The following is a 27,413-nucleotide window of genomic DNA, read 5'->3' on the forward strand; positions in this document are numbered from 1 at the left end:
TTACCCAGGTTCAGGCTGGAGGAGGATCCGTGCGAGGACAAGGAAGGAGGAGGAGTCTGCGAGTGGCCGGGCCCCTGGCTGGGCAGGGGCATCCCCACGGGCCCGGGGGACGAGGAGAAGCCGAGGCCGTTGTAGAAGCTGTGCCCGATGGGGGTCAGGCTGCTCGAGGTCCTCTTGTACAGGTCGCTGCTGCCCGTCAGCGAGTCCCGGCGCGAGCCGCTGCCCGTGGTGGAGTTTGCCACTGGAAAAACAGGAAAACTCGGAGATGCCAACCAGCCCAGAGCACTGGAGAGCCACAGCTGCAGTGCAGCAGGCCGGTGTGGGATGAAGTGATGGAATCAGGCATTAAAGCCACCTTGGGAATGATCAATCAGCTTAAAAAATTATCTGGGATCTTGGCTTCGACTTCAGAGCATTGGAGGTTTTATTGTGACAGAGCACATGGAGAAACAGCTCCTAAAACCCACAGGTAGGAAGGTCAAAGGATAAAAATTGCCCTAAAGGAAGGGACCACATTGGTTCGGGACACCCTGAGCACTTTGGGGACACCCTGAGCACTCTGGGGGACACCCTGAGCACTCTGGGGACACCCTGAGCACTTTGGGGACACCCTGAGCACTCTGGGGACACCCTGAGCACTCTGGGGGACACCCTGAGCACTTTGGGGACACCCTGAGCACTCTGGGGGACACCCTGAGCACTCTGGGGACACCCTGAGCACTTTGGGGACACCCTGAGCACTCTGGGGACACCCTGAGCACTTTGGGGGACACCCTGAGCACTCTGGGGACACCCTGAGCACCTGGGGACACCCTGAGCACTTTGGGGACACCCTGAGCACTCTGGGGGACACCCTGAGCACTTTGGGGACACCCTGAGCACTCTGGGGGACACCCTGAGCACTCTGGGGGACACCCTGAGCACTTTGGGGACACCCTGAGCACCTGGGGGACACCCTGAGCACCTGAGGGACCCCCTGAGCACTCTGGGGACACCCTGAGCACCTGAGGGGACACCCTGAGCACTCTGGGGGACACCCTGAGCACTTTGGGGACACCCTGAGCACCTGAGGGGACACCCTGAGCACTCTGGGGACACCCTGAGCACTTTGGGGACACCCTGAGCACCTGGGGGACACCCTGAGCACCTGAGGGGACACCCTGAGCACCTGGGGGACACCCTGAGCACTTTGGGGGACACCCTGAGCACTTTGGGGACACTCTGAGCACCTGAGGGACCCCCTGAGCACCTGGGGACACCCTGAGCACTCTGGGGACACCCTGAGCACCTGGGGGACACCCTGAGCACTCTGGGGACACCCTGAGCACCTGGGGGACACCCTGAGCACCTGAGGGGACACCCTGAGCACTTTGGGGACACCCTGAGCACCTGAGGGACCCCCTGAGCACCTGGGGACACCCTGAGCACTTTGGGGACACCCTGAGCACTTTGGGGACACCCTGAGCACCTGAGGGGACACCCTGAGCACCTGAGGGACCCCCTGAGCACTTTGGGGACACCCTGAGCACTCTGGGGACACCCTGAGCACTTTGGGGACACCCTGAGCACCTGAGGGACCCCCTGAGCACTTTGGGGACACCCTGAGCACCTGGGGGACACCCTGAGCACCTGAGGGACCCCCTGAGCACTTTGCTCTGGCCCTTCAGGAGAAGGTTCGAGCTCCCCAGAGCTCCTCTCCCCCAGGCTCCCGGGGAGAACCGCAGACTTTAACTCCTGCTCCTGTTTGTTGCCGGCATCGGAGCCAAAGCAAAGCAGCAGGAGATTTTCTCTCTCTGTGTTTGCTCAGCAGTGTGTTCAGCCTGGTGCACATTCACTCGAAATCCTTGTGCTCACCTTTCCTCAGATGAGAAAACAGCTCCTGTTTGCCCCCAGCTTTATGGGGCTGGAAATCAGAATTCAATTTCACTCACAGCCCCCATGGTTTTTATGAGCTGTCTCGATGGGCAAATACAAACTCTTTAAATGCACGGTCAACTTGAGGGAGAAGAAATCAATCTTGCATTAAACTCTTGTTTAATAAACAGTGGAATTGTGAACTGCACTGAAGGAATCATTTCCCATGAGTGCACACGGGCTGCAGGAACAGCAGGATCCGAGCTCTGTTCGCTGACTGAGGGAGCGCAACTCTGTGCATCTTGGCACTGAGCACAGCACTCATGGAATTCAATTAGTTAAAGAAACTGAGGCCAGAGAAGCAAATGCTGGGTTTACCTGCAACCAAGAGGGTTCAAATCCTCCAGCTGGGCTGAAGAGAAATATTTAGAATACCTTTTAATTCCAAACTGTTATTCTGTGAGGTGACAGCACCTCCCTGAGCCCATTCTGATGGAGCCAGGCTGGAACCTGCCCCTCACGCTGATGAAAGCAGCAAAGTTCAGGAATTAATTACTGCCCTGAGACTGCGCAGTAATTAAAACAATTGTTTCACTTTGAAGAACCACAAACCTAAGGAGAAAAAAAAAACTAAAAAACCACAGACATCTCTGGGTGGGTTTGATTGTGAAAGAACCTTGGTCTCCAACTGCCCAGCAACATTAAACCACCCTGGGAGGGAGGTGCCTCACAAGCACAGCGATTCTTTTGGTGTGTGATGGGAACAACTCCCAGAATAAAGCAGGGAAACCACCTCAGATCAGCCTTTCCAAAGTCATGAAGAGCTCCTCAGGCTTTACTCCGAGGTGAGAGGGGTGGACACACTTGGAGCCAACTCCTGGCAGCCCAGTATTCCACATGCAGGGGAAAAATCCTCACCAAGGGCTGACTGACGGTGTGTGTAACAAACCAAGTTCATTACTCTGGGACTGCTAATTATCACCTCCTAAAAGCATTTTTGCCAAGAACTGCTGCAGATTTTAAAAGCCTGAAGCAGTCCCTAAAGGAGAATTTCCAGTGAGGCTGGGATGGATGAGGAGGGGACAGCCAGCCCTGCTGCTGTCCCCCTGCCAGTCAGTCCAGCTCACTGCTCATCAACTGGGGACACCCTGGGCTCTTTGGGGACACCCTGGGCTCTTTGGGGACACCCTGAACACTCTGGGGACACCCTGAACACTCTGGGGACACCCTGGGCTCTTTGGGGACACCCTGGGCACTTTGGGGACACCCTGAACACTCTGGGGACACCCTGGGCTCTTTGGGGACACCCTGAGCACGTGGGGACACCCTGAGGACCTGCTGCTGTCCCCCTGCCAGTCAGTCCAGCTCACTGCTCATCGACTGCACAGCCACTTGGCTCCAAAAATCCTTCCTTTCCCACATGCCTGTACCCTTTTCCTCACACCAATCCTGCCCTTTCAACGACAGGCTGCCTACAGCAAGGGGCAAGATGATACCAAAGATCTTTTCCCACCCTCATTCCCAATGCTGAGGCAGGATTTGTGTAGGATCACAGAACCCTTCAGGTGGAAAAAGACCTTTAACATCATCGCCCATCTGCTCCGAGCACAAACCCCAGCAGATCCTTAACCCTGGGCCTCTCCTCGCCCTCCTTTTCCCGGGAAGAGCCGCAGTCCTCACCCGCTGTGCCGAAGCCGCCCAGCGCCGAGCCCAGCGTGGCTCCCAGGGAGCTGCTGCTGCCGAAGCCCAGCGAGGTGTTGGCGGGCTGGGCCGAGCCCTGCGAGAACAGCGAGCTGCTCTGCGAGTTGCTGCTCAGGGAGTTGTTGCCGTAGAAGGAGCTGGAGGCCAGGTTGCTGGTGGGCTGCTGCTGGGGCTGGGGCTGCGGCTGCTGCGTGCCCAGGGGTCGGAAGGGGCCGTTGGTGGTCCCTGCCAGCCCTCCTGCCGCTCCGTTGGCTGACGCCGCGGCCGCCGCCACCGCTGCGGGACACGAAAATTGGGGAAACGTTGGAAAAAGCACTGAAAATCACGGAGGAAATCCATTTTTGTCACACTTCTGGAAGTTAAAAGTTAGCAGGTTGCTTTGAATTGCTACAGGTTTTTTTTTCAGGATGAAAATCTCCCTTTTGCAGCAAACTCTGCATAAAGCTCTGTTTGTTCTGAGCTGCCCCAACCGTGCCCACCGCCCCCAGACTCCAGCCATGGCCAGCTGTTACTGCTGCTCTCGTGCTGCTGGAGCTGCACTGATCAAAAGCAGGACTGGTTCTCTCTCCAAAGACCCCAGATTGCAGACCCGCACTCGCAAGGGCCAATTAAGAAACCCAGGTTTTGAAAGAATTGAAATGATCCTTCAGCAGATGAAATGTGAACCTGCGGTGCCAAGAATATCAAACCCGAGGACTTTTGGTTTTCAGCCAGTTCCAAAGTTAAAGAAAAAGCAAAATAAACAAGAGCTACGAGAAAACAATTAAAAGGCCCATTTCAGAATCTGAGCCCAGCGCTGGCAGGGGCTGCTCACACCGATGGATTCTGGCTGAAAAACCCTTCCCCAGCCTTGAACTGCCAAGAACGCAAATAAATGCCAAAGCAACTCACGCCAAAGGCACACTGATGATACCATAAAGTGCAAATCCTGGAATGGTTTGGGTGGAAAGGACCTCGAAACTCACCCAGTTCCACCCCAGGGACACCTCCCACTGTGCCAGGCTGCTCCAGCCCCAATGTCCAGCCTGGCCTTGGGCACTGCCAGGGATCCAGGGGCAGCCCCAGCTGCTCTGGCAATTCCATGCCAGCCCCTGCCCACCCTGCCAGGGAACAATTCCTGCCCAAGATCCCACCCAGCCCTGCCCTCTGGCACTGGGAAGCCATTGCCTGGCTCCTGGCCCTGAATCCCTTGTCCCCAGTCCCTCTGCAGCTCTCCTGGAGCCCCTTTAGGCCCTGCAAGGGGCTCGCAGCTCTCCCTGGAGCCGTCTGGGAATTCTGAAGGCTCAAGTAGCTGGGAAAGCAAGTGCCAGCAGATAAATTTAAACAACTGCTGTGAAACTCTACAAAATAATTCAAGTTCCTGCTCCTCCCCCTCTCCGTGGCTGCTCCAGAGGCTCAGGAAAGTTGAGCACAGAGAAGGTTTCTCAACAACAATCCCTGGATGGATCTCAGTGAGGGCAAGTTTGTCATCATTGCCAGCGGAGCACGGAGGGGTGGGGACACCGGGGACAGAGCAGTCACTTGGAGGGACCAGAGGTCACCTGCCTGGGCCATGAGGGGACAGGGACTCACCTGCCTGACCAGGAGGGGACAGGACTCACCTGTCTGACCAGGAGGGGACAGGACTCACCTGCCTGACCAGGAGGGGACAGGGACTCACCTGTCTGACCAGGGAGGGGACAGGACTCACCTGTCTGACCAGGAGGGGACAGGGACTCACCTGCCTGACCAGGAGGGGACAGGACTCACCTGCCTGACCAGGAGGGGACAGGGACTCACCTGCCTGACCAGGAGGGGACAGGACTCACCTGCCTGGGCCATGAGGGGACAGGGACTCACCTGCCTGACCAGGAGGGGACAGGACTCACCTGTCTGACCAGGAGGGGACAGGGACTCACCTGCCTGACCAGGAGGGGACAGGGACTCACCTGCCTGACCAGGAAGGGACAGGACTCACCTGCCTGACCAGGAGGGGACAGGGACTCACCTGCCTGGGCCATGAGGGGACAGGACTCACCTGTCTGACCAGGAGGGGACAGGACTCACCTGCCTGACCAGGAGGGGACAAGGACTCACCTGCCTGACCAGGAGGGGACAGGGACTCACCTGCCTGACCAGGAGGGGACAGGACTCACCTGCCTGACCAGGAGGGGACAGGGACTCACCTGCCTGACCAGGAGGGGACAGGACTCACCTGCCTGGGCTGCAGAAGAGCTGATGATGACAGGGGCAGGGGCCACCAGGCGCACAGGGGCCCCCAGGCCGTTCCTGGCCCCGGCGTTGACCACGAGGGCTCCGGTTTGGTCGTAGTAGGCAGCAGGAGCCAGCACTGGGTACCCTGCAGGGGCAAACACAGGTGACAGGGCAGGTGACAAACAGCTCAGTCATCTCCAGGTGACTGCAGGGTTTTTAAAAGAAAGTCTGAATGGGGAAAAAAAAGCACAACAACCCCCAAAAAATCCACAACTTTACACCAGGTAAGATTTCCAGGTAGAAAAGGCTTCTTCCCTCCCTGAACCTTTTGCATTACATTGTCCCCAGTGCAAATTCGGCTAAAAAAAGGGTTTAGAATACAAAAGCACCATTTCTGTTCCATTTTAAGTATGTGTGCTGGGATCTCTCAGAGCTGGGAACACCCTGCACGTCCAGGGTGCACCCACAGGGAGCTTCCAGTTGGGTATTTTGGAAGGCTGGTACCATAAAATATCCTTTAATGTATGTAAATAAACCCTCCTAAATGCTGGTGACACACAGAGCAGCAGACTGACAGCAGAACACAGCGATTTAGGCACCTCATTATGGAATTCTACATTAAATGAAAACGTTTAAAATTAAATGCAGCGACTCTCAAAGGTGGGGGGTCACTAAGAGAACGCTCCCTGTGAATATTTGCTTTGCAAAGATAGGCACAAACATGTATCTGTAATTGTATATATGTGTGCATTTGCTTTGCAAATACAGCCCAAACAACACAGATTAAAGGAAATCGGCACAGTTCCCTCTGCAATTTAATACTGCAACGTTCTTCTCAAACAATAAAAAACCCCATTAACAACCATGTGACACTGCCAGCAAGGATCCAAATAATAAATCCAAATAATCCCTTTTTCCTTACATTTGACCAGCAAGACACATCTGCACATTATTCTGATGAGCTCAGGTGTGGCCTCTGCCATCACAGTAATGCCCTGAATAACTGAACGTCAGCAGTTTTACCCCAAAGCCTCACGGATCAGAGGCAGAATTCCTACACAAAGAGCTAGAAATGAGAGCTAAACCCTGCTCCCTTTTATCTCTTTTCTTTCCCTGTTTTTAAGCCTCTGTGAAGAGGAGGGGAAGCCGCTGCCAAGTCGTGCACCGGGCGGGGATAGAGAGCTGAGGTGAATGAACGGGGCTAAGAAACCTCTGAGGTTTAAAATGCAGATGCCATAAGCTTGAAGGGTCCACAGAAAAATCTGGAGGTGATTTTCCATAGGAGCCATCAATTCTGGGAGTACCACAGGGGGCCAACACTGCTGTCACCTGTGCCACAAGGTCACCGGTGACCCCTCAGTGCTGCCGGGGGGACACACCCAACCCTCGAGTTAACCCCTGGATTAACCCCCCAACCAACACAAGCAGGCACTGCCCATGCCAGGCTAAGGCAGCCCCAGGAGATCCCATTTCCCAGGCCCTCCCTGGCCCTGGGAGGTGCTGGTACCTGGCATTCCCGCTGCCAGCCCCTGGCCGAAGGCGAGCGCGGAGTTGACGGCGGCGGCGGCCACCAGAGGATCCGTCTGCTGGCCCTGCTGGTTCTGGTTGGGAGTCAGGGGACGCTGGCTGGCTCCTCCACGGAGAACCTGGAGAGGACAGAACAGCCACGGGGTCATTCTGGGATCCAGGGGCGAGCTACCATCACCAGGCAGGAGCAGGAGCAGCACCAGCAATAGGGGCACCTCTCTCCTTTGCTCTTAATTGGCTTTTCCTGACACTCAAAAATGACACTGAGAGGCTGGAGCGAGTCCAGGGAAGGGGCTGGAGCCCCAGGAGCGGCTGAGGGAGCTGGGAAAGGGGCTCAGGCTGGAGCAAAGGAGGCTCAGGGGGGCCCTTGTGGCTCTGCACAACTCCCTGACAGGAGGGGGCAGCCGGGGGGGTCGGGCTCTGCTGGCAGGGAACAGGGACAGGAGGAGAGGGAACGGCCTCAGGCTGGGCCAGGGGAGGCTCAGGGTGGATTTTGGGGAAAATTCCTTCACTGAAAGGGTGGTCGGTCAGGCTTTGGAACAGGCTGCCCAGGGCAGGGGTGGAGTCCCCATCCCCAGAAATGTTCAAAACACACATGGATGTGGTGCTTGGAACGGGGGTCAGGGCTGGGTTAATGCTTGGACTCCACAATCTTTAGAGAGCTTTTCCAACCTTTCTAATTCCCTGATCCCACCTCCAACACTCGTCCTCTGTCACAAGTGTTTAGGAGCCATCAGCTGACGTTTTGTGCCTGTCACCACTAAAAGCCCCTTGAGCAGAACCTTACAAAGCCCAGTTCAGGAGCTGGGGCTGACTACGGGGGGTGACCTGGGGCTCTCCAAGCCAGCAGCCCCTGCAGAGAGCAGAGACTCAAATCACAGGAAATCACGACTGAAGAGCCCACAGTGGGCTTTGCATGGAGGAGCTGCTGGGGGCTGAGTCCCTCAGAAGGACAATGGCAAAGTGGCTCTCCTGCAATTCCTGGGACAGGCCTGGTTTGCCAAAGCCTCGCTCAGAGCTGCTGCAGGAATCTGCAAGCTCAGCTTATTGAATGAGCCACCCCCGTGTCCTCAGCACATCGTGGGTGTCACCTGTCACCTTTATTAACAGGAAAAACTGACTTTGTGCACTGAGAGGCTGGGAAGGATCCCGAGGTTCACTGATCTGGACGTGCCCCCCGAGTCTGCAGAGCTGCCAGAGCCTGCACAGGAACCCCCCGGCCCAGGGAATCTCTGGGAGCCAGGAATTCCAGGGGGTGCAGGCTGCAGCACTGGAATGCTGGTGGGTTTTATTAAAACACCATTAATGAGTCCCAAGGGTCACAAATCAAGTGTCCACACTCAGAGCTCCAGGTGCCCAAACCCTTTGCCTCAGCACTTTTACTGCAAACAATCCCCAGTGCAGCCCCTTACGGACGGAGGTTCGCATCAAAACCTGCTCCCGACCCCACTCACGCCTGCTCCACGGCCATAAAAGTAATGAAAAATCCCATAAAGGCCACTGGCACGGAGATATTTTATTTTAATAGCCTGAGCCTTTGCAGAAGCTCTCTCAGCTCACGCCTGCTGCATCTTGAAAGGCCTTGTAACACCTCCTGACACCGGGGTTTGGTTTTCAAAGGGTTTTCAGCTTCTGAGCTGAAAAACTCAGCTGCCAGCTGCTCTTTATTCTGTCACCTCCATCACCCAAGCACCAGACAGGAGAGCTGCTGAGGGGACTGAAGCCCAGTTCTGGTTCCTGGTGATTTCCCCTCCCACACCAACAGCACCACGGCTTTGCTGCTGCACAGCTCAGGCCATTCCCAACCCGATGCATCGATGTTTTCCAAGTAACAATTCCCCAGCAGTTCACCCCCACCAATGTACAGGTGCCACTCTCCACGCGCACCACAGATACATCAAATTACATGGCTCTTGTCCCTTTTTTTTTTAGAAGAGGCCAAAGGGTTTTCTCCTCACAGAGCTGAGGCCAGGAGGAGTCAGGGAAAAAATCAGGGTTTAGAATGGCTGGAGCTGTGTCAGGGGAGGGTTAGGTTGGGTTTTACACAGAATCAGCTGGGCTGGAAAAGACCTTTGAGATCATCAAGCCCAACCTATGAGCTGACACCACCTTGTCACGCAGACCGTGGCACCGAGTGACAGAGGGACACGGACAGGCTCTCCTTCAACACCTCCAGGGCTGGGGGCTCCACTGCAGTGGGCAGCCATTACACTGACCAGACACCCTTCCTGGGAAGAAATTCTCCCTGATCTTCTTCCCCCAGAGGGAATGGGCATGGGAATGGTCAAGGGAATGGGCATGGGAATGGTCAAGGGAATGGGCACAGCCCCGAGGCTGCCAGAGCTCCAGGAGCGTTTGGACAGCGCTGCCGGGGATGCCCAGGCTGGGATTTTGGGGGGGGGGGGGAGGTGTCTGTGCAGGGCCTGGGGCTGGAATCCACGATCCTTGGGGAGTCATTTCCAGCTCAGGATGTTCCCTATCCAACGCCCAGGTGTTCCCTGCCCCTGGAAGCCCCCCGGCCTTACCTGCTGCTGGCCCTGCTGGGTCTGCTGCGTGGTTTGCTGGTTGGCCGAGTTGGTGGCGGCGGCGGCGGCGGCCGCTTGCTGCTGGAAGAGGCTGGCGGGATAAACTCCCCAGGGAGTGACCCCATAGTACTGGTGAGGGACCACAGCCGGACCTGGAACACAGCGAGGGCGGGCTGAGCTCCTGCAGGGGGCAAGTGGCACACAGCACCCCAAAAGCACCGCTCAGCGTGGCTGGTTTAAGGTGATCTGCAGGAAATCCTTTGTGAACACACAGGGATTCGGCATTTGTGTCACACGTTTTATAAAAGCTCCCGAGTCAGACCTGGAATTCCATCACTGCATGAGGTCAAACTCTGCCAGCAGTGATTCCATGCTTTTATTGGTGTGCCCTGGTTTTCCAGGGAAGGAACAAAATTGTAACCCATACAGAGGAACCTTGTTCAAGCCCAGAGATCAGCTTCTCATCCCAGCTGACGTGCGCAGCTCACTGCCATCCATCCACACTCAGCTCCTCAGCAAAGCACAAACCCTCTTCACAGCTGGACTGCATCAACTCTCAAGTGTTAAAATGTTCTCTTTCCTGCCCTGCTTTGCATTTTCAAACCCCCCCTAAAAGAGGCTGCATGATCCTGTCCCTTCCCACATCCCCTCCTCAAACTTCACATCCCCTCCTCAAACCTAAGAGGCTTAAAAATGATAATAATCATCATCATCATCATCATCTTGGAGAGCAGCAGAAAAAGCCTCACTGACTCCTGAAGATTCCTTGTGTTTATCAGCTCTCAGGACACCACAGAAATTTGGAGATAGCAGAATGGCAGCCTCTATCCTGAAATGATCCCAGCTGGAATGATGCTGAGGAAGCTCTCGGTGCTGGAGGGAGGAGCCCTTCCCACCAAACACCACGATGGGAATCCAGTGCTGTTTCGTACTGTGAGTGTTTGAGGTCTTTAGGAACGGCCAGCAGAGAAGCAGAAGTGCTTCCTTGGATTCCCAAATGCATCCCCAATCCCAAGGGCTCCTTCCCCACAGCGGGAATAGCTCAGGGCACACCAGGCCGAGCCAGAGGCAGGTGTGACACTGGAATAAACAAATCTTTAGAGAATCTTGGTCATGTCTGGAGTAAAAATAGGGATTTTTTTTTTAAAGAGAGACACTCGGCACTTGGGTTCTGACCAAATCCGTGATTCCATGGAAAATGAGGGATGACACAAAAAGGGAGGTGCAGACACTGCTGAGTGTTCGGTGTTAGCCTGGCTGTGACAAAGGGGGAAAACCCTGGAAGAAACTTTTCCTTTTGCTTTTTGTTCCTTTCTTCTCTGTTTTTTTTACAGTAACATTTTCTTTTACAGTAACAGCTCAACTGCACTCCTGCAGATGCCAAGGGTCTGGATGAGCTCCTGCTCCCACATCCACACTTCAGGATACTCATTCCATGTTTCATGCCAAATATTAAATTTGTATTTCAAACATGTAAGAGTTACTCTCCTTATATTAATTCTGGTTTTAACCACTGTGCTTTGCCCAAATTTAGGATTTAGGTGCCCAGCTCTGTGCACAGCAGGGAGGTGCTGCCCAGTTCCAGGGAGCTGCTGAAGGCCTGGATTTGTACCTCACCCCAAAGCCCATCCTCGCTGGATTTACAGGATCAGAGAGGCTGACCTGCTTCTCTTACTCAAACGTGAAGCAGCAACCACTCATTTCTTACCTTCCAACCCGGAAATTCATGAGCAGTGGCGGCTAAAATGGGAAAAAACCTGTGGCAAACGAATCAGTGCCGTGCAGGTGGTGCCTGTGGTGCCTCGGCAGGCACAGACGGGTACCCAGTGAGTGACTTTAACCTGTTTATAATCACTGAATGCACATCAAACCCCGACTCCCGGGGTTCTTCTGCACCCAACAGGGAAGGAGCTGCAACTGCTCCATTTTAATGCAAGTCATTAACCTGCATTTGCCCTCGGGCTGCTGGAAGTTGCTGCAATCCCCTTTATCTGGGCAAAATTTGGGCACCTCTCTGGGATATTTCAGTCTCAGCTCTAATTATCAACCAAGCACAGCCTGGATGGGTTTTTCTCCTTGTCAGAGGTCGCTGCCAAAGCCTTGGAGGAGACATGAAAGCTTTGAAGTTCGCAGGCAGCTGGGCTTAAAAGGGCTGCAAGTCTGGCTCAGCTGCTCCAAGCACACGGAGACAGAGGCTCATCACTGAACAGAGTTCTCAGTGAGGGCAAGTGTGGCATCACTGCCAGACTGCAGCAACACCCAGAGCTGCCTCTCCAGGAGATGCTGCACCTGCTGCTGCACTCATTAGAGCTGTGCATTCCTGAGAAAATAAAAGCCATTCCAGAGCCTTTGGAAGCAAATGTTCGCAGGGACTCTCACACATCAGCCACTGCTGGACGCCCACAGCTCCTCCTTGCAGCAAACACGAGCAAATGCAGCTGTGAGTGTGCTCAGAGCAGGGGCTGTGCTTTCATCCCAGCCTGCCCACTGCGATCCCGCCGAGCAGGAGCCGTCCTGCTCCCTGCAGGGACAGCCAGGGATGAGGAGCAGTGGCACCAGCCCCAAGGGGGCTCAAACAGAGGCTGCAATCAGCAGCTCAGCAATCACCAGCCATCTGTGGGGTGATCCCTTGGGAACTGCCAGCACGGCACCCACAGGTGTCCACGGAGCGCTGCTTTTTAGGGATAGCAGTGGAATACTGAGCTCAGAAGTGCTGCCCCTGATCCAGGCCCTGCCTGACACTGCTGAGGTACCTGGGGTAAATCCAGGTGCTGCCAAACCCCAGTCCTGGGAGGTGTGTGCACCAGCTCAGCACCAAGGGCCCGAGGATTCCAGGACTCCAAAGGCTGAAAAAACCCCAGACCCTGCTGTGGGAGCCTCTGCTCTTCCTGCATCCAGGTTATCCCAGCACTTCCCCACAAAGAACAGGAACACTCCTCTACCTGCAACACTCCAGCTCAGAGAGAATCATTTCCCAACTGGCCTTAAAAAAGGCAAGATTTCAGTTTTCTGAGTGACATCTTCCTCAAATGATGGAAGGCAATTCAAAGGCAGCAGTATCTTCCCCACAGTTTAAAATCTAAACGAGTTTTTTTTTCTAGGAAGTTCTTCCCCCTGCATTCAAATTTGTTCTTTAAAATGCTGCTATTGTTGGGAAGAGAAGAGCATTATCCCAGAGCTGCCACTCTCACAATCATGACAAACCTGCCATAATGGCAAACCTTAACTGACAGATGATCTCTGCCATGAAACACACACAGAAGTTTCCTCTCTGCTCTGAGAGTGAGCAATCAACTCCCCAGCAACTCCAAACTCGTTTCTTCCATCTCGGGAGCTTCTCCAAGTCCTCCCAATTTAACACCCCCAGGTACATCAAGGAGGATTTTTGGCTTTATATAAACATTTAAATTGTCCCATGTCCCTCCAGCGCTGCTCTCAGTCACAACAGAAAAAAAAGGGGTCTCAAAACTGCTCAGGTCCAGACAGAGAAAATGCTTTTCAAAAATAAACATCACCCTTAAGTTTATCTTGTCATTTCTAGGGTCCAAAGCTTGATGAGAGGATTAAAATAACCCCTATTTCTCCTATTAACACTATAAATACACCCAGCACATCACACATGGTTTTGTTTCTTTCAGGAGTCATAAATTTAGAATTATTCAAGTAGAGACGCTGCTGCCAAGTTTGGGGATGCTTTAGGTACCCCTGGGATGTTATTTCCAGTTCAAATGTCTGAAACTCCAGTTAGGCACAGTCTAGCTGGGCTTTTCTCCTAGTCAGAGGCTGCAAGAGCTCAGGCAGCTGCAGCTTCAGCAGAGCTGAGAGAAATAAAAAAAGCTGTGGCCAACACTTGGTGTTTCCTGGAAACGTGGCCCAGTTCCACGCGGTCTTTCTAGGAAATCAAGATGCTGCCCTGCTGCTCCTCTGCACGCTGGTGTTACCCAGAAATGAGCACTGGGAGCCCTGAGGTGATGCAGAAAGGCCGAGGGAAAACCTCCTTGTAAGGAATCCTTCACAAACCTCCCCTTCTGCCGGGAGCCGGGACTGCCATGGGCTGGGACCTCCTCCCTGCTGAGCCCTGACTGAGCTTCCCTCTTGGATTTGCCAGGAGCAGCTCAGCTCATTCACTCCCTGCTCCATTCACCACCACACCAGGGTTTATCAGGTCCTGGACCAGCAGAAATCTCCTTTACTCCTGCTCTTGGCTCTCTCCCATGGAATCACAGCGTCACTTGTTTGCCAACACCCTGGAGTTGCCTACAGCCAATCTCCCCACGGCATTGCACAATCCTCACACAGAATTCCCAGCAGCCCAGGCCAAATCCCAAATTCTAACCCAAATTCTTTACATCCATCTGTGTGATGCACTAAAAACTCCGCCCAAGTGGGCAGCAGTGCCTGAAATCCCATTTCCCCACTGACCTGACGGTGGCCTCAAAGCTTAAAAGCTCAGCAGGGGTTATGTAAGAGCTGGAGAAGGGGCCAAAGTCGTGTCCCAAACCACAGAGTGTCACATCCACACACATCCCATGGTCCAGGAGTTTGATTTGGGAGTTTACAAGCTCTAAGTGGAACATGGCAGCAGCGAGAGCCTCCACAAACATCCCCACTCCAAACAGAGCAGGGTTCATCTGCAGCACAGAACCTTCCCTCTGCCTTGCTCAAGGAAAGCCAGGCATGGTTAGAAAAATACTCCTCTAAAAGCACATTCTTCCTTTAAAAACCCTCTCCTAGAAGCACATTCTTCCTTTAAAAACCCTCTCCTAGAAGCACATTCTTCCTTTAAAAATCCTCTCCTAAAAGTACATTCTTCCTTTAAAAACCCTCTCCTAGAAGCACATTCTTCCTTTAAAAACCCTCTCCTAGAAGCACATTCTTCCTTTAAAAACCCTCTCCTAGAAGCACATTCTTCCTTTAAAACCCTCTCCCAAAAGCTCACTCTTGCTTCGTCCCCAGTGCTTGGGCAAGAACTTTACGGCACCCAGAGCAGAAGTGCAACGCTCACCGTGTCCCCCAGTGCCTGATGAGCTGTGGCTCGGAGCTGTCACCTCCAGACACGCCAACTGTGGCTGTGACAGCTGGCAGAGTTTGGGAACTGATGCAGGAGCGTTTGCAGGAAGATGCTGCAGGAAGACAAGAGGCTCCATCTTCGCTGCCATCTGGTCAAGGGCACATTCCCAGCGTGAGCCTTGGCAGATATGGGTGTGTTTACCCAGAGAGCCTGGAAGTGTAAATTCCTAACAGAACTTAAGGGTTTGCAGGATGCACCACGAGCTGAACAGAAAGGAGAGACAACTGTCCTGGCAGGAAACACATCCTGCATCTTTCCAGCCCTTACTAAGTTTGCTTTCAGAGGTTTTCCTTGCTACTGGCAGTCACCAGAACACCCCAAAAATGGAGCAGTATTTGTGTCTGTGAGTGGTTCCCTTCCCATTTGCTCCGGGAGCCCAAGCCCACAGCCAGCACTGAACAAAAATGACCCCATTTCATCTCCAGCAAACACAGTCCCACGACAAATTCTGGATTTACTCCCAGCCACGGCATTGTATCAACTCTCCCCCCCCAGACACGGTGCTGTAGCGATGTTCCACTTCCCCAGACACAGATTGAGAGCAGGAATGATGCAGGGAATGCAGAGAGAGCTGGAATTTCTCACCTAACGTGGCAGCTGCCGCCAGTCCGGCCGCGTAGGGATCCGTCCCCGGAGGCGCCGCGCTGATGATGTAGGGATTGGGAACAAAGGCAGCAGGAGCTAAACCTGCTGAAAACATTCCTGTCAGTGAAAACAAACTCCATGGGACTGCAGCCCCACCACAACCCCACTGCTGCTGCTGCTCAACACCAAACTCAGGGTGCTTTCATGTTTTTAAGCTTTTTACAGGTGGTTTTCTACAGCGAGGGAACAAGCAGTGAGGGCTGAGAGGCAGAGGAGAGAGCTGGAATAAAAGAAAAAACCAATTCCAAGGATTCAATGCTCCTTAAGTGGTAAAATCCTTTCTATCCAACAGCTCAGGTACCCGTGCAGGGCAGACAGACCCTGTTCAGGAGACTGGGCAGCAACATAAGCCAGTTGTTACTCCTCTGTATTTCCTACAGTGAATGAATCAGGACCCAGACCACCCAATTCAGAGCTCCATGCCCACCACAGGATCCCAGCATCCCAACTGGTTAGTCTGGAACAGGTTCAGGAGTGGAAAAGCATTCCCTCCCTGTGCAAGGGGACAGTTTAAACATTAGAGAGAGCCCAGGTGGGCGAGAGAGGGGTGGGGAGGGGAGGCGAAGGGGAGGAAGTTAAAAAGCTGAGTAATTTCAATCCCTGAACTCCACTGAGCACACAAGGCCACTGCACAGAGCTGGGAGAGTCCCAACATGCTTATACTGGGATTTTGGGCAGGAAGAACTACCACAAATTGCCTACTGTGCTGAAAACATTGGAGTTTATTAATCCAGGAGTAGCCCTCCTATAGTTTTCCTGGTTTTCTACACACAGGATGAAGTGCTTTATTCCCAGTTCATAAACATGATCTATTTTATGAATGTTTTTATTAATATCAATCATGTGTTTGCATAAATTACACCTTTAACTCATCAGACCCCAGGCAGCACATTCAGCTGATATTAAATTGTGCATTTTCTCCTCACTTCACTGTGCTGCCACCCTGATTTATGCCTCACTTGGAGACTTCCAAACTCTCCTGACTGACCAGCACCCTCAGGAGGGTGGGACTGTCAGTCCTGCCAGACAGGGAAGTCCTTTAAAAGGCTTTTCATGTGTGCAAGAGACACCCTCAAGCAAATCTTTAACAGTGCACATTATCGCCCGTGAAAACACACTTTAACCCCTCCCAGTCCTTTTTCCCCTGCTGTTTTCCCCATGGATCAAGAGAGGGGCGGTGGAATGGGCTGCAGGAGAGGGCAGACTCACCTATGTGTGGCTGGTGGGCAGCAGCCAGGGCGTACTGCTGCTGCTGTGCTGCCGTCAGCTGCTGCACCGCCAGCGCGTTGGGCCTCTGGAACAGCTGCGGGCACAGAGCACAAAGAGCGGCCTTAAAGGGGGCACAGGAACAGCAACAGTGCCCTTGAACCGGGCACAAACACCCCTTAAACTGGGCACAAACAGCGCCCTTAAACTGGGCACAAACAGTGCCCTTAAAGGGGGCACAGGAACAGCAACAGTGCCCTTGAACCGGGCACAAACACCCCTTAAACTGGGCACAAACAGTGCCCTTAAACTGAGCACAGGAACAGCAACAGTGCCCTTAAACCAGGCACAAACAGTGCCCTTGAACTGGGCACAAACACCCCTTAAACTGGGCATAAACAGTGCCCTTAAACTGGGCACAAACAGTGCCCTTAAAGTGAGCACAGGAACAGCAACAGTGCCCTTAAACCAGGCACAAACAGTGCCCTTGAACTGGGCACAAACACCCCTTAAACTGGGCACAAACAGCGCCCTTAAACTGGGCACAGAAACAGCAACAGTGCCCTTAAACTGGGCACAGGAACAGCAACAGTGCCCTTAAACCGAGCACAAACAGTGCCCTTAAATCGGGCACAAACACCCCTTAAACTGGGCACAAACAGTGCCCTTAAACTGGGCACAGAAACAGCAACAGTGCCCTTAAACCAGGCACAAACAGTGCCCTTAAAGGGGGCACAGAAACAGCAACAGTGCCCTTGAACCGGGCACAAACACCCCTTAAACTGGGCACAAACAGTGCCCTTAAAGGGGGCACAGAAACAGCAACAGTGCCCTTAAACTGGGCACAAACAGTGTCCTTAAACTGGGCACAGGAACAGCAACAGTGCCCTTGAACTGGGCACAAACAGTGTCCTTAAACTGGGCACAGGAACAGCAACAGTGCCCTTGAACTGGGCACAAACAGTGTCCTTAAACTGGGCACAGGAACAGCAACAGTGCCCTTGAACTGGGCACAAACACCCCTTAAACTGGGCACAAACAGTGCCCTTAAAGGGGGCACAGGAACAGCAACAGTGCCCTTAAACCAGGCACAAACACCCCTTAAACTGGGCACAAACAGTGTCCTTAAACCGGGCACAGTGTCCTGAAAGGGGGCACAGAAACAGCAACAGTGCCCACTCCCAGGTGACACCAGTGACACCAGTGAGCCCTCCCAGCTGGCCTGAAGCGGGAAATGGAACGGGAATGGGATGGCAGTGGGATGCAGAGCCAAATGTGAGACATGGAACGGGAATGGGATGGCAGTGGGATGCAGAGCCACATCTCAGACATGGAACGGGAATGGGATGGCAGTGGGATGCAGAGCCACATCTCAGACATGGAACGGGAATGGGATGGCAGTGGGATGCAGAGCCAAATGTGAGACATGGAACGGGAATGGGATGGCAGTGGGATGCAGAGCCACATCTCAGACATGGAACGGGAATGGGATGGCAGTGGGATGCAGAGCCAAATGTGAGACATGGAATGGGAATGGGATGGCAGTGGGATGCAGAGCCACATCTCAGACATGGAATGGGAATGGGATGGCAGTGGGATGCAGAGCCACATCTCAGACATGGAATGGGAATGGGATGGCAGTGGGATGCAGAGCCAAATGTGAGACATGGAATGGGAATGGGATGGCAGTGGGATGCAGAGCCAAATGTGAGACATGGAATGGGAATGGGATGGCAGTGGGATGCAGAGCCAAATGTGAGACATGGAATGGGAATGGGATGGCAGTGGGATGCAGAGCCACATCTCAGACATGGAACGGGAATGGGATGGCAGTGGGATGCAGAGCCACATCTCAGACATGGAATGGGAATGGGATGGCAGTGGGATGCAGAGCCACATCTCAGACATGGAATGGGAATGGGATGGCAGTGGGATGCAGAGCCAAATGTGAGACATGGAACGGGAATGGGATGGCAGTGGGATGCAGAGCCAAATGTGAGACATGGAACGGGAATGGGATGGCAGTGGGATGCAGAGCCACATCTCAGACATGGAATGGGAATGGGATGGCAGTGGGATGCAGAGCCACATCTCAGACATGGAATGGGAATGGGATGGCAGTGGGATGCAGAGCCAAATGTGAGACATGGAACGGGAATGGGATGGCAGTGGGATGCAGAGCCACATCTCAGACATGGAACGGGAATGGGATGGCAGTGGGATGCAGAGCCAAATCTCAGACATGGAATGGGAATGGGATGGCAGTGGGATGCAGAGCCACATCTCAGACATGGAACGGGAATGGGATGGCAGTGGGATGCAGAGCCACATCTCAGACATGGAATGGGAATGGGATGGCAGTGGGATGCAGAGCCAAATCTCAGACATGGAATGGGAATGGGATGGCAGTGGGATGCAGAGCCACATCTCAGACATGGAATGGGAATGGGATGGCAGTGGGATGCAGAGCCAAATCTCAGACATGGAATGGGAATGGGATGGCAGTGGGATGCAGAGCCAAATCTCAGACATGGAATGGGAATGGGATGGCAGTGGGATGCAGAGCCAAATCTCAGACATGGAACGGGAATGGGATGGCAGTGGGATGCAGAGCCAAATGTGAGACATGGAACGGGAATGGGATGGCAGTGGGATGCAGAGCCAAATCTCAGACATGGAACGGGAATGGGATGGCAGTGGGATGCAGAGCCAAATCTCAGACATGGAATGGGAATGGGATGGCAGTGGGATGCAGAGCCAAATGTGAGACATGGAACGGGAATGGGATGGCAGTGGGATGCAGAGCCACATCTCAGACATGGAACGGGAATGGGATGGCAGTGGGATGCAGAGCCAAATCTCAGACATGGAATGGGAATGGGATGGCAGTGGGATGCAGAGCCAAATGTGAGACACCCACGATGCCTTCAGAGCCACCAGAGGGGATTCAGCCTCAGGATCACAAACCCCAAACTCTTCCTTTGCCTGCAGCCCCCAGCTCAGTTCTCAAGGTTATTGAGAATTTTTTCCTCACTAAGGAACAAAAAAAAAAAAGAGGATTCCCTTAAAGTATCTTTGCTGAGGGTTTGGGGATTTTTTTTCTTTCATCACGTCCTTACTAAAAGTTCCTTTCCCCCCTTCCTACACCTCTACCTGAAGGAAGTCCCTGAATCCACCCATTTCAGCTCTAATTAAAACATTTAAGGACACACCAGCTGAGTATCTCCTCTGAAATTATCCAGCGTGTCCATCCCCCCTCCCTTCCAGGAATCATTTCCGAGGTGGGAATGACTTCACAAACCACAGTGAGAAATGGTTTCTCCCTCTGCTCCCTCAGAAAAGACTTGGATGCCCAAATGGCCACGATTTTCACACCCATTACCCTGCCCTCCTTTCAGACAAGTGAACTGCTGGCAGAAGCAGCAATAATTCTGCCCAAATTTTTGGCAGGAACCCGCAGCACTCAAGAAGAAGCCCAGAAACATTAAGAAAATCTGATTTTTTTTTTTTTTTTTAAGGCAAAAAATTGGCGTTGGCTCTCCTGAGAGGAAGGTGAGCAAACCTGGGTGAGAAAAATCCACCTTTATTTTTGTCTTTTTACAAGTTCAGATGGAGAAAACTCATCTGAGGGATCAGCACCAGGTTTATGAGGTGGAAATGCAGCATTTAGGGGAGCCAGAATTAACCTGCTGTGTGCCAAACCCTCACAAGGGCTTTGTTTGCTCATCCCTCTCGACGTTGGGGCTCCTAAAAACATCACAGTGTTCCTTGTGGGGAAAAATATCAGATCTACAGTTACTTTATGGCCTCCCCGGCCATAAAACGCCCTGAGCAGTCTGTGTGCACCACAGCCCTTTTCTTCTCGCCCCTTGGGCAGCCCTGAGGAGCCGTTCAGCAGCTCCTGCTCACACAGAGCGGGGGCAGCTCTGCTCAGGTGCCACCAGGAGCTGGGGCAAAGCTGCCCTGGCACCCCGTGGGGCAAAACCCCGCGGGTACCGTGGGTAAGAGGAGCTGCAAGGTGCAAGGAGGGCTCCGAGGGAGCGCCCAGCGGCCTCTCCTTCACTGCGGGCAACCACGGGAAAACCCATCTAAACCCCCTGAACTGCTCCCTGAAGGGGGGCTCCTCTGCAGCACCCCAGCGTCTGGGGTCTGCTTTTGTGTTGGTTCAGCAATTTTAGCTTTTTAGCTCTCTTCAGCTGCAAACTTTCACCAAACCCCCGAGGATTCACATGCTTTTGCATCCCTGGGATCTGCTTTTCCAGCCTGTGGATGTGGATTCCACGCAGCGAAGCCCAGAGGAAATGGCCGGGTTATTACTGCCTTGTCTTGAGGGCAAAAAAAGCATTTCTCTCTCTGAAAACACTTCTTGTGCTCATTTTACACGTGTGAGGATTCCCACACCTCCCAAATGCAACTCACTGATCCATGTGGAAATCAGAAGAGTTGGCAAAAAGGAACCCACACCTACTCAGAGCATCAGTATTTCACCACCAGTATTTCACCTGCTGCTCTTGGCTCTTCTTTTCGTTGTCTGCCTGCTCTGGGGGCTCAGCTGATCCCTGCAAAATTTGACTTCCAGATATAAAAGGACTGCAAGGAAGCTGGAGAGGGACAAGGGATGGAGGGACAGGACAAGAGGGAATGGCCTTAAACTATGAGAGGAAGGATTTAAATGGGATCTTGGGCAGGAATTGTTCCCTGGCAGGGTGGGCAGGGGCTGGCATGGAATTGCCAGAGCAGCTGGGGCTGCCCCTGGATCCCTGGCAGTGCCCAAGGCCAGGCTGGACATTGGGGCTGGAGCAGCCTGGCACAGTGGGAGGTGTCCCTGCCAGGGCAGGGCTGGCACTGGGTGGGCTTTGAGGTCCCTTCCAGGATTTTGTGACCTCTCCCTCCTCCCACTTGAATTCACAGCCTTGCTCAGAAGAAAGTCAGCACAGCTCCAACCCTGCAGCTGCAGATTTCATCCTGCAGCCTGTCCAAGGAGGCAGAGCCAAGGAAAACCATCCCAATTCCAGGCTTTCCTCAGCCAGATAAGCCACGGGAGCTCTGGGAATCATCACCTCAGCGTATTTAGGAAGAGCTGTTGAAGCCTCGCTGCGCTGTCTCCATCTGCTGACAGCCCAGCCCCACACCCCAAACCCCACAAATCAGCGTGAAATGGGGAGATTGAGGGAGGGGAAAAGGACGAGGAACCTCTGCAACAGGAATGTTAACCTGAATTTACAAAGGTACCAGGAAAGTGCACCTGGAGCACTTCAGGCTGCAGGAAAATGCATTTGGAATGAAAAGCTGCAAGGCCTGACACGGCTCTGCAGGAGCTCAGGGAGACCATCCAGCACTGCAGTGAGGCTGCTCCCCTCTCCTCCAGGACAAATGAAGGATGATTTCCAGCACGTGGAGGAGCTCACTGAGAGAATTCCAAGGAAGCAGAACCCCACGGTTGTGGGAATGCTGGGAGATCAGATCTCCCTGAGCCAGTTTCTCCTGCGACACCAACATCTGACAGCTCTAATCAGATGACACGGGGGTAAAACCTTCCCCTTCCTCATCCTGCTCCCAGCTGTGCTGGCTCCTAATCCCTTCCAAGGATGGGATGCTTCCCCACAGCCCCAAAGGGCACTTCTAGGGATCAGATCCCTTGTTCAGGACAGATTTCCTGCTGACAACGGAACGGGAAAAGATTCCTTTCATCCAGGCCGAGACTGGCAGTGGACAAACCCCGGCTTTGGGCATCAGGTATTGAGGAAATGGGCACAAGTGGGAGCCAAGATCCCTGGATTTCCACAAACCTGCCCTGAGAGGGCACACTTGGCTGGGGAGTGATTCCTTATCTTCACTACAGCACTTCAGGCTCACAAAGGCTCCTGTTTGCTTTCACTGGAGGTGGAAGCTGCAAAAACTGACAGTAACAGATCTTGTTTGGCAGCTCAGCAGGGCCTGGGTGGGACTGAGGGCAGCAGCTGTGTCCCCACTGCTCCCCCAAAATCAGGGAGAGACAAGAGGGGACCTGGGCTCCACAACAGGGAAATGGAGCTGGGAAGGGGCTGGAGAATTCCTGAGGGAGCTGGGAAAGGGGCTCAGCCTGGAGCAAAGGAGGCTCAGGGGGGACCTTGTGGCTCTGCACAAGTCCCTGACAGGAGGGGGCAGCCGGGGGGAATCAGGCTCTGCTGGCAGGGAACAGGGACAGGAGGAGAGGGAACGGCCTCAGGCTGGGCCAGGGCAGGCTCAGGGTGGGCAGCAGCAGGAATTTCCCCATGGAAAGGGTGCTCAGGGATTGGCAGGGGCTGCCCAGGGAGGTTTGGAGTGCCCATCCCTGGAGGTGCCCAAGGAAGGATTCAGGAGGTGGCACTGAGTGCTCTGGGCTGGGGACAAGGTGGGGATGGGGCACAGCTCGGATTTGATCTGGGAAGGCTTTTCCACCCTCAGTGATCCCGTGATTCCCAGACAGCTGATGACACAGAGGGGACATCAGCTGCACACGGACACTGCCCATCCACTCGGTATGAAACAAAAATCCCAAACCCAGCCAGAAATCCGCACTGCATCGCTCCCAAAATGGGGACCCTTCCCTGCTCTGCCTTCCTTTGCGAGGGTTTATTTCCACCAGTGGGTGCCAGACGTGCCAAATTTTAAATCTTAATTTTTAAAGGCTGAAAGAAACAAATAAAAACTCCTCGAGCTTGTAAATGAGCCTTCACTGAAACAGAAAACCCTGACAAAATGCAAATTCCAGGCTTCCCACTCCTGCCGCTCCAGTCCCATCCCTAATGCTTCTCTAGAAGCAGCTCACTTGTGTAGCCCTAATGTTTTAAAAACCACACAATTTCATGGTTTAAAAGTAATTCTGGCATCCCAGGCCTTACACCAGAGCAAGACAAAGACTTGGAACTATCTGCTTTTTTTCCTTTTTGAACTCTACAGCAGCTATTTAGTTTAATCATTAAATTTTCCATCATTAACCTCCCCAAGATGCTGTAGAATAGAGCAGCCAGTTGAGCTCCAACACAGATTATTTACATTGCTTTTAAGGCTGTGATAACTCAGCACAAACTTGGCAATGGCTCCCCTCACTCCAGAGTGCCAGAGGCTCTTCTGCTAAAAAAATCAGATATTTTAGGGAAGCCAGGGAGAGTTACACATCCCTGCAGTCAGCTACAACAAAGGGCTCCGTTCTTCTCGGAGGGATATCAAACTTGCAAAGGGAAGGTTTACAATACAACAAAGTTTACGATCATTACCCAAACGAGCAGGAACAGGAGCAGAGCAGGAGTCGATTGCTGGAGCCAGGCCCAGCATTCAGCAGGAGCCAAGGGAGGCTTTGGATCAGGGACTCTGGGCTTGTGTGGGAGAAAGGTCAAACAAACCTAAAGCAGGCTCAGATAAAGGTTTGTAGTGGTGGACTCTGCCCTCAGGGTTTAAACCAGGCTCAGGCAGGAGAGGGTTTGAACTCGTAATTGCCTCAGGCTGCTCTGGTCGTGGCAGCAGAGCCCAGTGTGGGACCCAGTAAAACCCAACATGGGGCTCAGCCCAGCCCAACGTGGGGCTCAGCAGGGCCAAATGTGAGGCTCAGCAAAACCCAATGCGGGGCTCACACCCGGGCTGAGCACTTCCTGGACCTCTCAGCCACTTTCAGGGCTCCAGGGTGGGTGGTGTTTGGGTTTTTTGACACTTTTTACTACTTTAAAGCTCTTTTTCAATGACACCCAGGATCACTCGAGAGGGCAGTGCTGTGGGAATTGCTGTGGGAATTGCTGCCATGGGAAGCAGATCTCCTGCTCCAATCTCCTCTGAGGACCCACACAGCACGAAGACAATGAAAACGCTTCAAATCTTCCTCCACCCCTTCTCCCAGGACAGGATCCCGACCTCATCCCATCCCACGTGGATTCCTTTGGAGCCACAGAGGTGGGTCAGGGAGCAGCTCCTCACCTGCTGCTGGGAATTGTAGTCGAAGAGCCCCACGGTGGCCGCAGCCGAGTCCACGGGGACCTGAGTGCCGGAATAATCGAACTGCAGCGGCTCCATGCCCACGTGCTCCATGGCATCCAGGGGCACGCTCTGAGACTCCATGTTGGAGAAGTCCTCCACGGGCTTGGCCCCGTTGGTGCTGGCCAGCTGGGCCAGGCCCTCGGAGCCGTTCTGGTTGGGGCCCAGCAGATCCACCTCGCTGGCGGAGTTCTGGCAGTTCCCGGGCGTGCGGCTGCGCGGGGAGGGAAAACCACGTCAGGAAGCAGCACCAGGAACGCTCCAGCCCACCCCCAGACCCACCAGAACTGCCTGGAGGGGGGGGTAAAAGAGGGGCAAAGAAATAAAGAGATGGTCTGAAATATCTCCCTGAGTTAATTCTAGGGAGAAATGGATGTGTTTAAAAAAATAAACAAAAAGTAAAACCAGGAACGCTCCAGCCCAGCATCACAGCAGCACCACACACCCAGACCCAGCAGCACTGCCTGGAGGTGGTGCAACAAAAGAGAGAAAAATAATGAGAGGGTCTGAAAGAGCTCCCTGAGTTAATTCTAAGGAGAAATTGATGTATTTTAAAAAATTCAAAATAAATAAAACCAGGAATGCTCCAGCCCAGCATCAGGCTCACCAGAACGGCCTGGAGGTGTTGGAGTAGAGTGGGGTAAATAAAAAAGATGGTCTGAAATAGTTCCCCGAGTTAATTCTAGGGAGAAATGGATGTATTTAAAAAATATGAACAAAAAGTAAAACCAGGAACGCTCCAGCCCAGCATCAGAGCAGCACCACACACCCAGACCCAGCAGCACTGCCTGGAGGTGGTGCCATAAAGGAGAAGCTCCCTCAGCCTGCCCTGGCCATGGAGAGGCTCCAGTGACTCCAGGGGAGCCCAGCTGTCCTGGCAATGGGATGCCTGAGCACCTTCCCTTGGCAAGTGCTGGGTAATTCCTGCTTTGCTTCCATGCACAGTTTTCCCTTCCCCATGAAAATGTTTCCACCTCAACCCACGAGTTCTCACTTTTCCCCCTCAGATTCTCCCCCACCATGGCACTGCAGGGGAGGGAGTGAGAGCCTGGGGGGGGCTGAGGTTAGACCCCAATGCTGATTAATTATTAACTGATTAATTATGAACATACCTGAAGTCTTTGACGTCGGCGTCGATCCCATTCTGAACAGGCAAACCATTGGATTTATCCATCACATCCCCCTCCTCCTTCAGATCTCCCAATTTATCTCCATCAAACGTGCCCTTGTTTTTCTTATCCCCTTTGTCATTCTCGTCACTCTCTGCATCCCTTGGCCCCTGGGCAAAAGAGACATTGTTTTAATAAGCTGAGTTTTCAGATCAATTTTCCCGTTACCCCGAGATGGTAACAAATCAAAGACACACGTCACAACAAAAGAAGTCACTTGCAAACATTAATTCCTACCAAAAAGTAGGTAAAAATGCAAAATATTCAATAATAATCAAAGAAATAAGGGAATTCGTTCTCACTCTTCCAAGAGGGCTTTCATCTATTCAGGTTTCCTCCATTTAGTAACTCAAGGTTTGTTTTTATAGGCTCTAAAAATCCCACCCCAAAATAATTTCGAAGAATTCTCTTTCTAGATGGGACTTAAGCACTTCCAAATCAACACCAGCAAATGCTGCAGGGGCATAAACTGAATTAGAGCCTCTCTGAAGTGCCTGGCTCAGTGTCAGAGACAGCTCTTGACTGGACAAGTGTTTGAAAATCACCTCAGTTTTGGGGGCATCAACAGTGAATTCCAAAACTTCACAGCTCATTTAAAAACACTCAAATAAATCATGCCTCAGTCACTGGCTCCTGTAATCCTGGAGCAAATTTCTTTGGGAGAAAAGGGGGGGGGAAAAAAAGGAGGAAGAAAAGGATTTCTGTTGTGTGGAGCATTTCATGAGTGGCGTTACAGCTGCAGCGTTCCTGCCCTTCATGTCTGCGTTTTATTTCACTTGGGAGGAGAATAAAGGGCCATGATGCCTGGGGCAGTGTTTTGAACAACAAAAGGGAGAGGAAAAACAACATAATTTATGATAAAAACCAGCAAGGGGCATATAAACATATTTATCAGAGGCAGCTTTGGTGCTGTCACAGGGACAGACACCCAAACCCTGCCCTCCTCCCTGCTGGAGGCAGAAGTGCTCTGCACACAACGTTTGTGCCTCTGGCACCGAACCCTTTTCCCACTCTCTCTAACTGGAGGGAGGGATTTTTCCCCCTCATATTTAGAGAAAACAGAACTGTTCTGAAAGCAAAAATCTTTTGATGCTGCTTCTGAAAGAGAATAAAATTGTGCTTCCTGAACATTACCTGGGAATGCCACCTGTAAATGCAGATTTGGAGCGATACTCCCCCAAGCAACGGGGTCTGTTCAGCAGTGACAGCGGGGTCACCACTGTCACCCTGACTGTGCTGAGGAGCAAATCCCTCCCTGACCCCCAACGTGGATAAATGGGCTCCTTGCCCTGAGCGCTCACATCCCAAAAATCCTCTCTGCTCGGCTCAGGGCTCCCCCAGGTTCTCAGGCACCGCCTAATGAGGGCCAGCAATCCCAGGAGGGATGAGGGAAGCTGCAAAGCAGCTCCCTGGAGAGCATCCAAAGGATGGTTTTCCACCATTTCTGGAGCCCTTTTCCCTGCTACAGGGCTGGGCTCGATGCCACCTCTCCCCACAGTCTGAAATTCGAGGCTGTGCTCCTTCCCCACCCCACAA

At 53.1% G+C, this 27,413-nt stretch overlaps 1 protein-coding gene and 1 non-coding gene across 8 annotated transcripts in view; both read right to left on the reverse strand.

Annotated features, from left to right (window-relative positions):
* The window catches only part of PUM1 (pumilio RNA binding family member 1), an 81,637-nt gene that overhangs the window by 22,685 nt on the left and 31,539 nt on the right, over positions 1-27,413 (reverse strand). For 4 of the 7 annotated variants that reach the window (XM_048326916.1, XM_048326914.1, XM_048326915.1 and 1 more), the window contains exons 6-14: positions 25,821-25,987; positions 24,652-24,922; positions 16,726-16,819; positions 15,457-15,573; positions 9,801-9,952; positions 7,256-7,394; positions 5,750-5,893; positions 3,535-3,831; positions 5-241 (exon numbers count right to left, since the gene is read on the reverse strand). In XM_048326916.1, coding sequence (XP_048182873.1) covers positions 5-241; positions 3,535-3,831; positions 5,750-5,893; positions 7,256-7,394; positions 9,801-9,952; positions 15,457-15,573; positions 16,726-16,819; positions 24,652-24,922; positions 25,821-25,987 — 1,618 coding nt within the window. The remainder of the gene's footprint in view (positions 1-4; positions 242-3,534; positions 3,832-5,749; positions 5,894-7,255; positions 7,395-9,800; positions 9,953-15,456; positions 15,574-16,725; positions 16,820-24,651; positions 24,923-25,820; positions 25,988-27,413) is intronic. The other 3 variants (XM_048326919.1, XM_048326918.1, XM_048326917.1) reach the window with 2 other exon arrangements.
* On the reverse strand, positions 11,960-12,047 carry LOC125337562. Its single transcript, XR_007208095.1, has one exon. It is a non-coding gene; the product is annotated as a small nucleolar RNA SNORD103/SNORD85 (small nucleolar RNA).

This window comes from Corvus hawaiiensis, chromosome 23, assembly GCF_020740725.1.
Source record: "Corvus hawaiiensis isolate bCorHaw1 chromosome 23, bCorHaw1.pri.cur, whole genome shotgun sequence".
Lineage (NCBI taxonomy): Eukaryota > Metazoa > Chordata > Aves > Passeriformes > Corvidae > Corvus > Corvus hawaiiensis.